At 41.7% G+C, this 16,103-nt stretch overlaps 1 protein-coding gene across 1 annotated transcript in view; it reads right to left on the bottom strand.

Moving 5' to 3' along the window:
• Nucleotides 1–6,149: 6,149 nt before the first annotated feature.
• C5 (complement C5) overlaps nucleotides 6,150–16,103 on the bottom strand; it is a 78,812-nt gene continuing 68,858 nt past the window's right edge. Inside the window, exons 38-41 of the mRNA XM_022578863.2 lie at nucleotides 15,165–15,254; nucleotides 12,866–12,949; nucleotides 7,394–7,532; nucleotides 6,150–6,831 (exon numbers count right to left, since the gene is read on the bottom strand). Coding sequence (XP_022434571.2) covers nucleotides 6,693–6,831; nucleotides 7,394–7,532; nucleotides 12,866–12,949; nucleotides 15,165–15,254 — 452 coding nt within the window. The 3' untranslated portion in view covers nucleotides 6,150–6,692. The remainder of the gene's footprint in view (nucleotides 6,832–7,393; nucleotides 7,533–12,865; nucleotides 12,950–15,164; nucleotides 15,255–16,103) is intronic.

A 16,103-nucleotide genomic window follows, 5' to 3' on the forward strand; every position in this document is an offset into this window, starting at 1 on the left:
TTTTTAGAGTATAGATTTCAGTGCTCCAATTCTAGAGTTTCTGATTCAGTAGGTCTGAGGTGGGGCCCGAGAATGTGCATTTCAGCACTTTGTGAAGCACTGCTCTAAGGCTGCCAGCCTACAGGGCCAAAGGAATGAAGCTTTAATAGAGAAATTTGAGGCACTAGGGGGAGATTGTTTTTTAAGATAGCGGACACTTTCCTAATCTTTTAAAACCACACCAGGCAGTCTCTGCCTGTGGTATCAGCACAAAGATGTTTTTGATTATTAATGCCATTTCCATATTTGTTCAAAATTCTACAGCTTAAGAATTCTTTCACTTGTTTGATCTGATTTCATCCTGCAACAACCCTGTATGCTGGGCCCAGAGAAGTTACTACCTCATTTCCAAAAGAAAGAACAGAGGCACAGGGAGCTGTGGGAGTTAGAGATCGCGGCCAGCTGGCCTACACAGGCTGCACTCCCTGAGTGGGCTCATAGGTGTTATTTCTAACCCTTACATCCCTTCGAGGCTGCTCATCCTACTCTCACTGGATAGAGAGGCAAACCGAGAGGCTGGACGAGCTTCAGGAACTTTCCCAAGGTCCCTAACCAGGGCACGTCTTACTTCTTCCCCTTGTCACTTCCCCATAGTAACCACTCCTTTGTCTGTGTCTGTCTTTTACACACACACACACACACACACACACAACTACAGCCAAAGAAGAATCACTCTTTCCAGGACAGGTCTGATTTCTCTCATCTCATCTGCTAGCAATGTTAGCCCTGGGCCCCACCCGCCAGGCTCTGGTCTCTGCCCGTCTGCCCCTAGGCCCAGCTGGTGGGAGCAGACACCAGGCACTAATATGGGGAAGAGGAGCTTGGCACTCTGGTTCCAGCCCTGATTCCCACATGGGACCCTTGGAGAGTCCCTGCTCTTTCCTGGCCTTTTTCCTCATCTGTGAAATGGGGAGAGTTTGATTAGATGATCTCTAGGGAATCTTTATCATCAGTATTTTATGATTCTATGTAGGAGGCTCACAAAGGAAAAAAACCTCAACTCTACTGGCAAATTAGAGTCTTTTGAGGGGAGGTAGGAGGACCTGTCAATTCAGAGTTTTACAAATTGTGTTATATCCACGTGGAAGATGATTTCAGGACACATTTTGCAAATCTATGAAATTTCTCTCTGATGCCACCTTCCTTCATTTTCCTACACCAACGCCAGTGCTCCCACTGCCCCAGTACCTGTCCCCAGAGCCCTCGTCGGCCTCACTCTGCCTCACCTGTGGTCCTAGCACAGGGACAGCTTAGAGAGCCTATAATGAACACGCTCATTGCTGAGGCCCAGGGAGGCGGAGACTTTGCTAGGATTACACGATGACCATGTTCCTCCCCTTCCCGTGTGTGAGAAGGCGGTCAGCTCAGACGCTGAAGCATGGCTGCCAGAGCCCAAAAGATGCACATTTGAGTTGTGGCCCTACTGCTCATGAAGGTATGAGACCTGGGGCAAATTACTGAGCCTCCCGGGGCCTCAGCTGCTTCCTTCCTAACAGTAAGGATGATGACAATCACCACAGGATGGGTGTGATATGTCAACAGAATACTCCACGAAATGCAACCAGCATGACGCCAGGCAAGAACTTTGTTGAATTCATCACTTAGCATGTGCCAGGGCTGTATTATTAACAACGGCAAGTTACACTTATCGTGCCAGGCCCTGTGCTCATCGCTTTATGTGCATGACCTGTGTTATTTAAGTCTCACAGAAATCCTCTGAAGTGGGAATTCTTTTCAGATGTGAAAATGGAGGTGTAAGGAAGGAAAAGAGATGTTTTCCTTTCTGCTAATGGCCTCTTAGAGTGGCAGGGACACTGGATGTCATTGGGGCCAACCTCCTACCTTGAGAGCTCCTGCAACATTCCTGGACAGTGGTAGTGATGGGGAACCTGGTCCCTCCTAGAGAGCCTAGTCTATCTTTGAACAGCTCTGGCTCTAAGGAAATGCTTCTTTGCAGGGAGCCCAAATTGATTTCCCTGTAACCTCCATCCACCTGTGTGGTGGAAAGAACACTGAGCTCAGAGTCAGAGGCCCCGGGCTCGTGTCCCAGCCCTTGCGCTGTGCAGAGCTGTGACCACTGGAAGCCGCTCCTCTGGGCCTGTTTCCCCAGGTCCTTCCTGGTTTGGACATTTGAGGGTTATATAACTCATGATGGTGTACGTAATACACACATATCTGATTATAATGATGGAAACAGTGAAGGAGTGGACACCATGTTCCAAGGAATGGATCGGTTTCTGCCAACATGTCTGTCAGGGTGGGGACCCTGCCAACCAAGAAGAATCCAGAAGGTTCTTAGAAATGGAGTTCTCATCTTTAAACAAACCCCCGTCCCTTCCTCCCTCTTTCCCTCCCCTCTCCTCCCACCCGCCACCCTCTCTCCTTCATTTTTTCCTTTCTTCCTCCTGTCTTCCTTTCTTCCTTTCTTTCTGATTCAGAGGCATAAAGGGATATTTTAATCTCCAGTCAAAATTAAAGATCGTGCCCCTGGTGACACGTTTCTCACATCACACTAAACTCACAGAATCAGTCTGATTTCAGGAGTAGGGAAAACCTAGGCTGCAGGTTTTCCTCTTTGTATCTCTGAGAACCTCCCAGATTTGGCTGCTAAATTCCCAGCTCTGAGACAGAGGTTTTCAGTCATGAGGTCAATGTGTGCACTTGCAAGGGGCCTCTGAAATAGTATGCAGATTTGTCCATTGTGTGCACATATGTTTTTTTTTAAATTTTTTTTTTTTGCGGCACCTCGCGGCATGTGGGATCTTTGTTTCCCAGCCAGGGATTGAACCCGCGCCCCCTGCAGTGGAAGCGCAGAGTCTTAACCACTGGGCTGCCAGGGAAGTCCCAAGTATGCATTTTCTAGGAAGAAGGGTCTGTGAAAGGGGAGAGTAGCCCTTGACAGCTGGGAGCTAGACTGGGAGCTGGGCCTTAGTGTCCCTTGGTAGTGTCCCTTGGAGCTGGCCTGGTTCTCAGAGCCAGGCTGTGGTGTTCTCTGTGTCTGATGTCACAGAACATCGGCATCAGACAAAATGGATCAAGACCAAAAAAAAAAAAAGCTCCATAATCATGTTTGAGCAGAGAATAAAACAAGAATATAATCTGAAATGCAAGAATGACCAAATATCCCCCTTTCCTGATTAATGTGAGGGACTGCTTCTTCTTTTCTTCCCAGTTAGATAAGAATTAACACACTCAATCATAGGATTACCTCTGCTTCCGACAGCATCCATCCCAGAGCAAAGCCCACTTCCCTGAACCCTCCCCAAATAATCCATCACAAGCCCAAATCCTATAACAAGTTCTTTCTAACATCCATTGAGTGAGAAGCTCCATAAACTCAACTTTGTTGAATTTCCATCAGCTTTTGTCTGGTTTACGGCAGTAACCTCCTAACTGGTCTGTTTTGACCCTTGCCTCATTGTCAGTGGAGTAGTAGCATGATCCTCCTAACAGGTAAGACAGACCATGTCACTGCTCTGCTCCGAACCTTGCAGTGACTCCCCTCTCCCTCTGAGTAAAACCAGCACCCTGTCCGTGGCCTGCACAATCTTGTCCTTGTGACCTCTCTGACCTTGTCTCCACCTACTTCCCCTCTGCTCAGTCTGCACCTGCTACGCCAGCCTTCCTGCTCTTCCCGGAACATACCAGGCGTTCTCCTGTTTTCACCTCGGGCACTAGGTGCTCCCTCTGCCTGGAACACTCACCCCCCCAGATCACCACATGGCTCACTCTTTTACCACCTTCAAGTCTTTGCTCGAGTCTCACTTCTCACTGAAGCCCACCTTGACCTGACCGCTCTGTTAGGCTGCAACCCCTCTCTCCACCACTCCCAATCTCCCCTAGTCTGCTCTGCTTTTTCTTTTTCCCACAGCTCTTATGACCTGCCAACATTCAAGGTCAATCCCCTAATTATTGACTTTATTATTTACCGCACGTCTCCAGCCGCTGGAATCTAAGTTCCACAAGGGCAAGGATCTAGGTACCAAGCTCCTAGAACTGGGCCTGACCTGCGATGACCCATCAGTACATATTTGTTGGGTGTTGCTGAATAAATGAGCATCACAGGGGCTGGAAAGTAAACTGGAGCATGACTTTGGCTTAGAACCCCTCTCTGAGAAATAAGGAGTCAAGCTCCCTGCTTTAAGCTTGGCTGGTTCTCAATTCCACATATTTTCTTAAGACAGGGTTTCCTAAACTTCAAGTATGTACATGCCAACCTCATGATTTTTGCCCTAAGAACAACCTATACTTTTATTTACTTAAAAACTCCTTAAATAGACTTTTTGACAAATAAATTTATTTTCAAAGAGAATTTTATATCATGGCTTTGTTGTGCTCGTTGTATAGTTTTCTAATACATGTTAAAATAAGCATATAACTATTTACCACCTAAATTGTCTTGCTTACCCCCAGTGGAAACCTGCCTTGTGCTTTTTCCTTCAACCAGAAAGACCCTCCTGTGCCTCTCTACCTACCCAAATCCTGCTGTCCATCTCCAGGAAGCCTTTGGAAGCTCCTCCAACTCACATACTCATTCACGTCTCTGAGTTCCCTCCACATTTATAGGAAGAAATACATACCTAACATTTGGGTGCTTACATGCCACGTAGTCTTGTTTTCTGTTTCATAAGATTATAAAATTTCTTCTTGGAGCTCTAGATAAAAGAGGCATTAGACTGTTTCAACTCCCTTGTTTCACAGGCCATCAGAAAGGTGAAGAGGCTTGTCCCAAACCCCTGCCAGGGGCACAGCCACACTAGAACCCGGGTCTCCTGATGCCCCACACTCACTGGTGAATCCACAAACACTTGCTGAGTCCCTAGAATGTGTCTGGCATTGTGCCAGGAACAGGAGACAGTGGTGAAGAGAAAGGACCCAGACCTTGCCCACATGGAGCTCACAGGAGAGCCAGGAAGCGGCACACCAAAGAACTATACATGAGTAAGTAAATAATTGCAAGTGCCTTGGAAGAGAACTGCAGGGTTGAGGAGGGGCCCTGCTGTGTGGAGGGTCAGGAAAGCCTCACTAAGCAAGTATGTTTAAGTACTTAGGAGTTTGCTGAAGAGGAGCTGGTGGATTTCTCAGGGATCCAGGCTCACTCACAAAGGCCTGCTTTGATGTTTGGAAGCTCAGCTGCATTGTGGGTTAATTAGACCGCTGTGGCTGACCTATTTGAAACAGTGCTCAAGGAGAAGGCGATGTGATGGCTCAGAGACGCTGGTGCCTCGGGGGTGCTGCAGTGGTCCTACCCACCCTGCTTTCAGCAAGAAGGTGACAGGAGGCACTTCAGGCCTGCTCTAGAGGGGCCCTTCATCCCTCGCTGGCAGAGAGTTTGGGCATATTGGACACACTGGTTGTTTTTGCCAAGGGAGTGCCTACAATGTGAGTTTTGACATTAACAAAAATAAATCCTTAGTTCCTGGAAGTGGAAAATCTTAGTTTAACTTAGGAGGCACACTGCAGGGCCTTGTGTAGTTTCACCTAACTGGTAAGGGGCAGATTTTTCAAAAAGGGAATGCATTTTAGTCACTGTTACCGTTTCACCCAGAGTTTATGTTTCCTTGTAATATTTCAGTGGGGCTGGTTAAACTAAATCTAAGAAACTCCACCTGCATCCTGACTTGGTCTTAGGAAATTAAACCCGACGAGCAATAGGATGGGGCAGAGAGGTGGAAGAGGGATGTATTTAGACTGTGAGTGAGCCTTGGGGTTTGGTCTCCCACTCTGCCCCTTACTAGGCTGGGAAAATTGCTTCACTTTTCTGAGCCTCAAAGTCCTCATCTGTAAATGGGGATAATAATAATTTCTGTACCTCGTGAGTTTCTGGATACATTAAATGGGAATGTATGTGAGAATTCTTCCATAGGATCTCAAGTGCTGCAAAATGTCACTTAAAAATGAGCCTTCTGTTAGAAATCCTCATTTATAACCCCCCAGTGGAGGCTCAGAGACCTGGTTAGGACTCCTGATTCCCACTAGATTTCTCTTCATTAGGTTGCTTGCCTTCCAGGAGAACAAGTTCCAGGGGAAATGAGTATGTGCTGTGGGTGGGGAGGGGAGTAGAGGGGTCCCCATGAGGGTAAGGAGAGGGCAACGGGAGGGGAGGGGGCAACGGCAAGTCTCCTACCTTCTCAGGTTGCTGAGGGCTCTGAGGTGAGGCCTTCTCAGGTCTCCCGGGCTGCTTTCTCTACCTCTCTCAATTTGCCTGTCTTTGTGTGGTTGAAGCTGACCTAGCATAAAATAACACGCTTTTTCGCACATTTTGAAAGCAAAGGCAGGCTTTAATGATCAGTCTTCTGTTCCTTGGTATTTTCTTTCAAGCAAAGGCCATGTTTTTGTAAGATACTACATTTCAGTGGGGCTATTCTTTCATCCCCAGCAAACATTCCTGAGTGGTAGGTTTTAGGAGGGTTCCAATTTATTGCTTCTGGTGTCCAATAACCTTGGAATGAGTGTCTGTCTCCATGCCCCCCAAGGACATGTTATTTCAGAGAGTTACTGCTCTTAAAATCGTTCTCTAATAAAAGCAAGTGTCCCTAATTCTAAGTAGAGTGAGCTCTCCAAATAAGACCAGCTGTGAACGCTCGAAAAAAAAAAAAAGGAAGAAACTTCAACAGGAGTCCATAGTGAAAACTGGATGCAGCTGACCTTCTTTAGGCGTTTTCACAGCCATTTAAAAAGATGTCTTCAGTAAACTCATCTAGATTCGCTAAAAATGCTTGGCAAGATGGACACCCGGTGTCTGTGGGCCAATATTCAATCCAGGTCAAGGAATCTAACGGGTAGATGTACCTGCCAAGAAATAATGCAAACAAAGCATTTGTGATGATGGCCACAGAGAGAGAAGAGCTGAATTCAGCTGAGGCCAGGCTGCTCAGGTGCCCAGGGATCAGGTTGCCGGCCAAACACTTCTGGACCCGTCTCTCCCCAGGAAGGTCCACTAAGCCCTGGGGATCATGAGCTGCTTGGGGCTCCCATGGTTAAAGGCAGGAACAGCATCTGTTTCAATGTCTATTTTTAAAAAACAGATAATAAAACGTGTATCCAAACACTGTCCTCTTTAAAACACAACAGCCTGAGAACATACTGAGGGAACACATGTGGTAAAGGGGGGTCAGTGAGCACCCCCAGATCACTGTCAGACCTGAGCACTCAATTGGTTTATCCTCAGTGCGTCCTTAGCTACCCTGGTGGTTTTGAGGAGTTCTTTGTTTTAAACTCACATTATTTCATTTATGCTCCTAATGGTTTGCGTATTAACAGCAGGGCACGTAAGAACACGCAGTGTGTTTAAGAATAAATTGCACTCCGTTTTGGAGGGAAGATCAGAGACTCCAAAATATTGGTGACTTACTTGAAATGGAAATTGTATTTTATCTGCAGGGCCTCTTTACCCATAATTAAGTACTGTTTTCCTTCTTCCAGGTCAGCGTTAACACAGGTTGTCTTTTTAATGAAGGTGATTTCAGAGTCTTTCTCAGCAGCAGCTTCTCCTGAGAGACACACAAGTAAGCTTATCACATTCTTGTCACAATGTCAAAATTATTAACTCTTTCGAGAATTCCAGTTCCTCACGGCTATTTATTATTCAGTGTAAATTTCTATTGACAGGCTAATGGTTATAGGCAATGTCCATGTGGTTAACACTTCGGACTCTGCAATATTATGACATAGTGTGAGTGTGTTTCGTGTTTGGTAATTGCAATCATTGTTGCTTTGTTGTGGTCATCCATTTACAATGCTTGGTGTCAGTTTATTTATCTCTTGTAAAATAAAATACAGTGTGTGTGTGTGAAAAAAAAAAAAAAGACTTCAGACTCTGGGATTAGGCTCCCCAGGCTAAACCCCAGATCTTCCACTTCCTGGCTGTGTGACCCCAGACAAATGAAGCTCAGACCCCTCATCCAAAAAATGGGCATCACCGTAAAACCTACACTGCAGAACTGTTGTGAGATTAAATGGGTTTTTCTATATGAAAAGTGCTTAGAACACAGTAAGCAATATATAAGCGCTTTTCACTATTACTCTTGTAGAACCAGGAATTAAAAGAACCTCTTTAGAGCTGAACAATATTAATCTCCATATGTTACACAGGAAAATAAAAAAGGATTTGGTAGCTGGCAATGGGCAACTTCGTAGAAAAGTGCAAGACATGCAAAAGACTAGAAAATTTTAAGGAGGATAACTTTGGGATTCCCACAGAACTAGTACGTAGCCAAGAAGCTGGCTCCCTGCCTGGAATGCATTCCTCTTCGTGTTGGCCTGTTGAATGTCTACCCATCTTTAAACGCATCTTCAGTTCTCACAGTATCCAGTAAACATTCCCTGATGCTCTTTGTCAAAAGTATCTGTCTTCCCCTTACTCCATTATACTTGAATTTCTATCATAATGTTTCACTCCACATGCCTGATTCCTCTGCTAGGCTGGAAACTTTTTGAGTCCAGGACAGGGAATTCATTGCTATAAATTCAGGACTGATATCCAGTTATTAAACTCTGGCAGAGTCATACTAATTATTAAATCCTCGGGCTTCCCTGGTGGCACAGTGGTTAAGAATCTGCCTGCCAATGCAGGGGACACGGGTTTGAGCCCTGGTCCGGGAAGATCCCACATGCCACAGAGCAACTAAGCCCGTGCACCACAACTACTGAGCCTGCGCACTAGAGCCAGTGAGCCACAACTACTGAGCCTGCGTGCCACAACTACTGAAGCCCGTGCACCTAGAGCCCATGCTCCACAACAAGAGAAGCCACCGCACTGAGAAGCCCGTGTACCGCAATGAAGAGCAGCCCCACTCGCCACAACTAGAGAAAGCCCACGTATAGCAATGAAGACCCAATGCAGCCAAAAATAAAGAAAAACATTTTTTAAAATCCTGAAAAAATTCTGAACCTGTTGCTAAATAGCATATAATAGTAATGCATAAATGGTAAACTTTAATTAGTACTATAAATTCTAGGGTACTCATGTTAGTTCAAGCTAATGTTCTTAGGCTCTCCGGGTGACCATTATTACATGACTTCCTGTTGCAGCAACATCTAAACACCCTTCCCAGCACAATTTGCCAAGTCAGCCCCTGTCGTGGTAAGCAGTGTGGCTGCAGGGGGGCTTATTATTTTTTAAAACCTTTTGTTACGGGAAACTTCAAGCATATTCAGAAGGGAGAATAATTAATTAACCTCAGTTTCAACAATCACTCATCTTTCTTTCATTTATACCCTCACCTACTCTATGCATCCTGTGCTTTAGGAGAAACGCTAATCATAGCATAATAACATCATTATCCTTGAACCACATAGTTGCCCTTGATTCTAAGTAGTTTAGTTTTTATTTTGGTTTATTGTTAGTGAGCAGCAATTCTTTTGTAAATGGTAAGTGTGTGGTGTTTTTTTATATGAATTCAAAATCTATATATATTAAAAACTAACACCCAGAATGACTAGATAACAAAATTTTCTTAACATTTCCTTTTAACTATCATAAATATGAATCTTCTGAATTGACAGGAGAACAAAGAAGAAATGATATCAGTAAAGAACTGCAGGGATTTCCCTGGTGGCACAGTGGTTAAGAATCTGCCTGCCAATGCAGGGGACATGGGTTCGAGCCCTGGTCCGGTAAGAGCCCACATGCTGCGGAGCGGCTAGGCCGGTGTGCCACAATTACTGAAGCCCGCATGCCTACAGCCCGTGTTCCACAGCAAGAGAGGCCACTGCAATGAGAAGCCTGCGCACCGCGGCGAGGAGTGGGCCCCGCTTGCCATAGCTAGAGAAAGCCCTCATGCAGCAACGAAGACCCAAGGCAGCCAGAAATAAATTTATAAAAAAAGAGAACTGCAGGGACTTCCCTGGTGGCGCCAGTGGTTAAGAATCCACCTGCCAGTGCAGGGGACACGGGTTCAAATCCTGGTCCAGGAAGATCTCACATGCCACAGAGCAAGTAAGCCCGTGCACCACAACTACTGAGCCTGCGCTCTAGAGCCTGTGAGTCACAACTACTGAGGCTGTGTGCTGCAACTACTGAAGACATCGCTCCTAGAGCCCGTGGTCTGCAAGAAGAGAAGCCACCGCAATGAGAAGCCCGCGCAACGCAATGAAGAGTAGCCCCCGCTCTTCACAACTAGAGAAAGCCTGCACGCAGCAATGAAGACCCAATGCAGCCAAAAAAATTTAAAAAAAAACAAACAAAACTGCAGCTTGGGAATCTGATGCTGCAGAAAACTCAGAACACTCTGGAATGTCTTTTGATAGCAGGCAAGACTTGGTACAAAATAAGTAATTTGTACTTCTGGAATGAAAAGCACTTGATTATTTCAGTAAAAATAGGAGTGGCTTATTATTGCTTATGATGCGAACGTTGTATGCAAAAACTGCTTGAAAATTGGGTTGTGAAAAGATCAAAGTGCTAAACGCTTACCTATTTTGTCAGAATGGCAATCGTGTTTCAAATAAGGAACACTTGTGATCATCAATGAGAAAAAAATAACATCACAAATCAACTTCATACAGTAAAACATTTGAAATAATAAAAATCAGAAAAAATGTTGTTAGAGTATTGATCAAGCAAAGAAAAATTTGGAAACTATCAGAATTTTAAACTCTAGTGTATGGTTAAAAATAATCAAACATTTTCAGAGTTGAAATACTTGATAACATTTCAAAAAAACCAATGTAAACATATTGCCACAATTTAGATTTATGGTCCTACTTATTGCAAAATTTATATCTACTGAAATGAGAACACAGCTTTTTGAAAAATATAAATAAGGTAATAAAATAAAATTTCAATCATTATTGAGAAAATCAACTATTTAATATAACATGTGTTTTAAATAACTTAAAATGAAAAATTAGAGACTTTGAAGATGGCTTAATGGGTTTTGTTGAACTCAAGGTACTGGAAGGAACAACGGGACAGCATATCAAACTGTTTGAGAAAAAAGGTGTCAATGAGAAATATTTACATGAACACCTTATTGGTGCAAATGTAATGCCAGGGAGAAGTCTGGAGCTTCAGTAAAAATCCTGAAATTTCCAGCTGTTTCAGTTTGACTGAATCACCTATCAAGTGTCTCTGGATAATGCAATCAAAGACAAAAATCACTTTAGATATTGTTTTCATATATTTGATATTCACTACCACATAGCTAATATACACTAGACAGAATTAAGTAATAGTGTGAAGACCTCAAACAACTGCATTAATAAAAATTGGAAAAATATTGGGATTTTGACAGGCAGCCAGTAGTGCTAGAACTCCAAAGGCAGTTTATAAATCATATCAAGTCTGATAGATTCACTTTGACAGATATAGGAGTAAACATTTAGAAAGTGAATATATATGTGTTTTAGTGATTTGCCTATGATATTCTAGCAATTATGTCTATACTATCTTTATGTATTCAAGAAAAAAATGTTTCAGCTTTAATAAGCTGACAGATTAATGAATGAATGATAAAACTGATCGTAGAAAAATAAGTAAAGGAAATATGAAAATGAAGCAAGAGCTGTTACAAAATGAAGAATGACATGTCGTTTGATATAAAACAAAATAAAATATCAATTTAAGAGAAAAACTAATTGTATGAAAGTGTTTTTGTTTTTAGTGACAAGAGCAAAAAATATAATGAACTTTTAAGTTTTGTAAAACCTGTGAATTCTGAAACTTTGTCAATGATGTTTGTAAAACTCTGAGGGTTGACGGGGAATAAAAATTAAGAAAATTAGGAAAATTAAATATGACATTTCAGTAACTGTTTTTATAATTTAGCTGATAATAGAGATATATTAAATACATGAAAATGTTACATGGTATCATAAGGACTAGAAACATTTGAATGTAATTACTGCTAGTTCAGCAGCAACTGAGAAAGTGTTCAGTACCATGCACGATACTGCTGCTATTAGGAGAAATCACTTACTGAGGCTATAGGTCATGTAATGACTATCAGTAGACATGCAATTGGAAAAATTTGATGTGGTTCCTTGTTGTCAAATCAAAGCACAAACAGGGGCCCCCTATCCGAGTGAGTGAGTCAAGCAAAATAACACTGACAGTTTCTTAAAAAAAAAAACAAAAAAAAAACTTATTTGGGATTAAACATGATTTAATGAATCATTTGTGTTACTATTTACATCATTACAAGCAGTTTCACAATATTTGTAGCTCAGTTTACTTAAAGAATAAAAGGGAACATATTTTAAAGTGTTTTATGTGTTATTTTACATATGAATTTATTTTTTGTATTGGTTACTAAAGCTCACTTATCCTATCAAAACTCACACGGCATCTGAGCTATTTTGCACTACATAGATGCTCCTAACTGGTTTCCCTGTTTCAACTCTTGTGCCCTCCAATAGAAACCAGGATGATTTTTAAAACCATACATCATAAAATGTTTCTTGCCTACCTAAAACCGTTTATTAGCTTCCCTTTGAACTTCTAGAATAAAATCCAAATTTCTCACCATGCCTTATAAACCGCTGTATGACCCAGCTCCTGCCCATCTGGTTCCCTCTACTCTGCCCTTTAAGAATGGCTAACTCCTAATATCATCTCCTAAAAGACGCCATCTGCTATCACTCCAAAGGAGTTTCCCCCATTAATTCCACATCTGTTTCAACTATAATACTTATGATTTATAATTGTTTATTTGTCCATCTCCTTTTTTAAAAAACGTGTGTCCTCAAATAGAATATAAATTTTATGAAGGCAGGACCTATGGCTGTGTTATTCACATTGTATCCTCTGTGTCTAATATAATGCCTGCCACATAGTAAGGACTAAGTATTTGTTGAATGAAAGAATGAATGAATGAATTCTTACCAGCTTTGTAGATATCCAGGAGGGTTGTGGTATACTTGACAAAAGCATTTTCTTCAGTGATGGCTATGATCTTAACTTTATAAGCTGGTTAAAAAAAACACACACATACACAATAATTCATGCTTATTACCACTACTGCTGTGTCCAATAGAAGCCAGAGTCCGTCAAACATATGAGAAATGAAGCATGGCAAGCTCTTATGGGCACCCTGCAGTAAATCTCATTTCTTCCAAGAAGCCTTCCCAAATACTCCCAGTGTGATTCTACTGGTCATGACTGTAATGACTCATTCTACTTAAAATCACTATCTCTGATCACTGTTATAGAACAGGCTGGTTAGGCTAAGAGCAATATTAAATTAAAAGACAGAAGCACACAAAATCAAACAAAACAAGCCTTAGATGTAAAGTTCAGATTCTGATCTTTGAGATGAATGGAGTCATGCCTATGGGGCACTTCAAAGAGCCCCTTCCTTCTCTATCACTCGGGCCTGCCATGTGAGACTCTCTGTTCCCTTGCCTCCATTCTTCAGATACCTCCACTGGCTTTTATCTTTGGTTTTTGAGAGGACTCCATTTTCCAACCCGTCTTTGCTTGGATCGGCAACTGTCTGACATGAAACATTCTCAATCCTGTTTTCTCTTCATTCAGGCATCAATGTTTAACCTATGGTGTGTTTGACCTCAGCTCTGAAATGACCAGCTTGAAGGGACCCATCTCTTCTATATGGCCTGAGAAAAAAAATCCTCTTATTTTTGCTTTCGATGGGGTTGCAGTGAATGACCTAAAAGCTTTTGTCCATTTTTGAGATCCTAGCTAGCTAGCAAGATGTATAGATGAATGAATGAACTCATTGTGGCAGAACTGAAGGCTGTGTAAATTAGTAGCTTAAAGACTGTCCTGAATTTCAGATTCTTAAGTACTTATGGTGGATATGGGCAATCTACCTACTGTGGCCATAGGTGGATAGAGGGAATTATTTAATTTTGTTTCTATTCTATTATTCCAGCATTAACCTGTAGTTCCAAAAAAGACAGCTAAGTTTTTTCTTGAATGTAATGAACTAAATCCAGATTGCATTTACTCTGTGTTAAAATAGATTTCTTATATTTAAGAGTTAAAATAGTTCTATTATGGAGGGAAGAAATAACTTGGTTCTTCTAAATTTTAGAAAAAAATTGTTAAAACAATATAGTATTCTCTTCAATGTATTTTAAAAGTGGCAGTGGGTCTTGGCTGAGTTAGGCAACTTTTTAGCATCTTTTAAAAACTCAAGATATGAATTTGAAGGAAAGACCATGAGCCATACAAAATTCATTCTTATGGCTGTATTTCCATTAAGAGAATTCAGCGTGATATCATGGAAATAATATTGGAGACCAGGATGCATCCTAGTTCTATTACTTACTTCCGGCATGACTTTGAGCAAATTATTTAGTCTCCCAGACCCTCACTTTCTTCATTGGTAAAATAAGGATAATTCTCTGTTACCTCCAAGGGGGCTTATGGGACACCAGTGAGAAACCATATATGAAAGCAGCTGGTAAACACAAAATGCTACACGAACAGCACTGTTCTTATTTTTTATTTATAAATAACCCCCTACCAATTTTCAAGAAAAGATTTGAAATAGTGTATAATCTGTGTGCTCTCCCTCTCTCTTTCTCTATTAAAAAAGCCAGAAATAAACATTAGAAATTATGGACAGAAAATAAAGGATCTAATTCTATGAGGAATTTGAGACAAGACTACAACTGTACTTGGGCATTTGATTTAGCTCTGAGGTCTGGACAACAAGAAGGAGATGCTCCTTTTGAAATGGAGAGGGTCTCGAACATGGATTGTGACTGTGGATATATTAAAAATTATTTAGTACTGATATTTTTACCTTGTCTTTGGAGGGATTTGGAAAGTACCCAGACCCCCGAACCGTCTTTGTCTCTGTTTCTGCTCGACTGACTGGAAGAATGCAGTAGTGAAATCTTATACCTCTGTGGCTTCTCAAATATTCTCTTTGAATATGTTTTAGCACCTTTAATTCAATGGGGTCTGTGGAATAAAGTGTCTTGGCTGCGTGTGCACCTCACTCCTATCATTTTTAATGAAAATCCTATTTCTTTGCTGAAGGATAAATAACTTTTCATGTTAATGCTGAAAATTGATGGCATTTTCCTTCAAGGGAAGATGTGGAATGTTGTATCTATATAATCACTGTGTAAAGTTGTAGATCTTCCTAACTGATCATGTTTTCATAAAATGTCATGTTTAATGGAACTATACATTGAACTTTTGAACTTACCATATGCAATCTCTGGTTTACATGCTGTTTCTTTTCTAGTAGCTGCAGAGATTGTCAGATCAAGTTCTGTCTGCATTTGTCCACAGTCAGCTGGATTTTGTGAAAAACAGTACAAGTCAGGTTAATGTAAGGAACAGACAGCTTTGGGAGTAAACATAGTTCTTTCTCATCAGCCCTGAGACAATCTAATATAATCTTACAAATACCAGATTCCTAAGACCTGTCCATTTTCTCCTCTTCCATAAAGTAAAACAGTATGTAAAGCAAAAACAAAACAAAACAAACAAAAACAAAATCTTGAACAAGAGACTTATTCTTAGAATGGGTAGTCACTCCACATTCAGCTCTTTAGAAATATATATGCTTCATTGAAGAAAGGAGGAAATTTTTCCATTTTGACTATAATCAAAAATCCCTTGAAGGAACCAAATTGATGAGTTGACTGATTTACAGCTCTAAGATGGAGCAATAAGTACCTAAGAAATGTATAGATTTTAAGGATTTTGAAAAACAAAATAAAACCAAAAAGAACCCAGACCCTCATGGAGTCCATTGCTGATTATTGGTGAGTTCTGGGTCTTTTCCTTGGCCAACAAGAAGTAAAACTGCCTTGATAGATGAAAGACTGAATGGAGAATGTCACTATCTGGGAAGGACAAGGGGAAAGAAAGAGGAGCTAGTGGCTCAGTCTGGAGCCTCTGTTCTCTTAGGCTGTGGTCCTATTACACTAAAATGACCAGGTGAAAAGTAACAATTTCACATCATGTTATCCTTCTGATATCCAACAACCATCTGGATGGTATTTCTCTGCCTCTGTACAGTAGGAACTATCGGGTTGTCCCAGAGCTGTTGAAAAGTAGCTTTACAGTGCTCAAGGAATGAGCTTTCAATCAGATGAGATTACATTTCTACTTCTGAGAAACGACAGTTTGTCAAACA

The sequence above is a fragment of the Delphinapterus leucas genome, chromosome 6 (assembly GCF_059928025.1).
Source record: "Delphinapterus leucas isolate spDelLeu-1000000601 "Yukka" chromosome 6, BTC_Dleu_Yukka2, whole genome shotgun sequence".
NCBI lineage: Eukaryota > Metazoa > Chordata > Mammalia > Artiodactyla > Monodontidae > Delphinapterus > Delphinapterus leucas.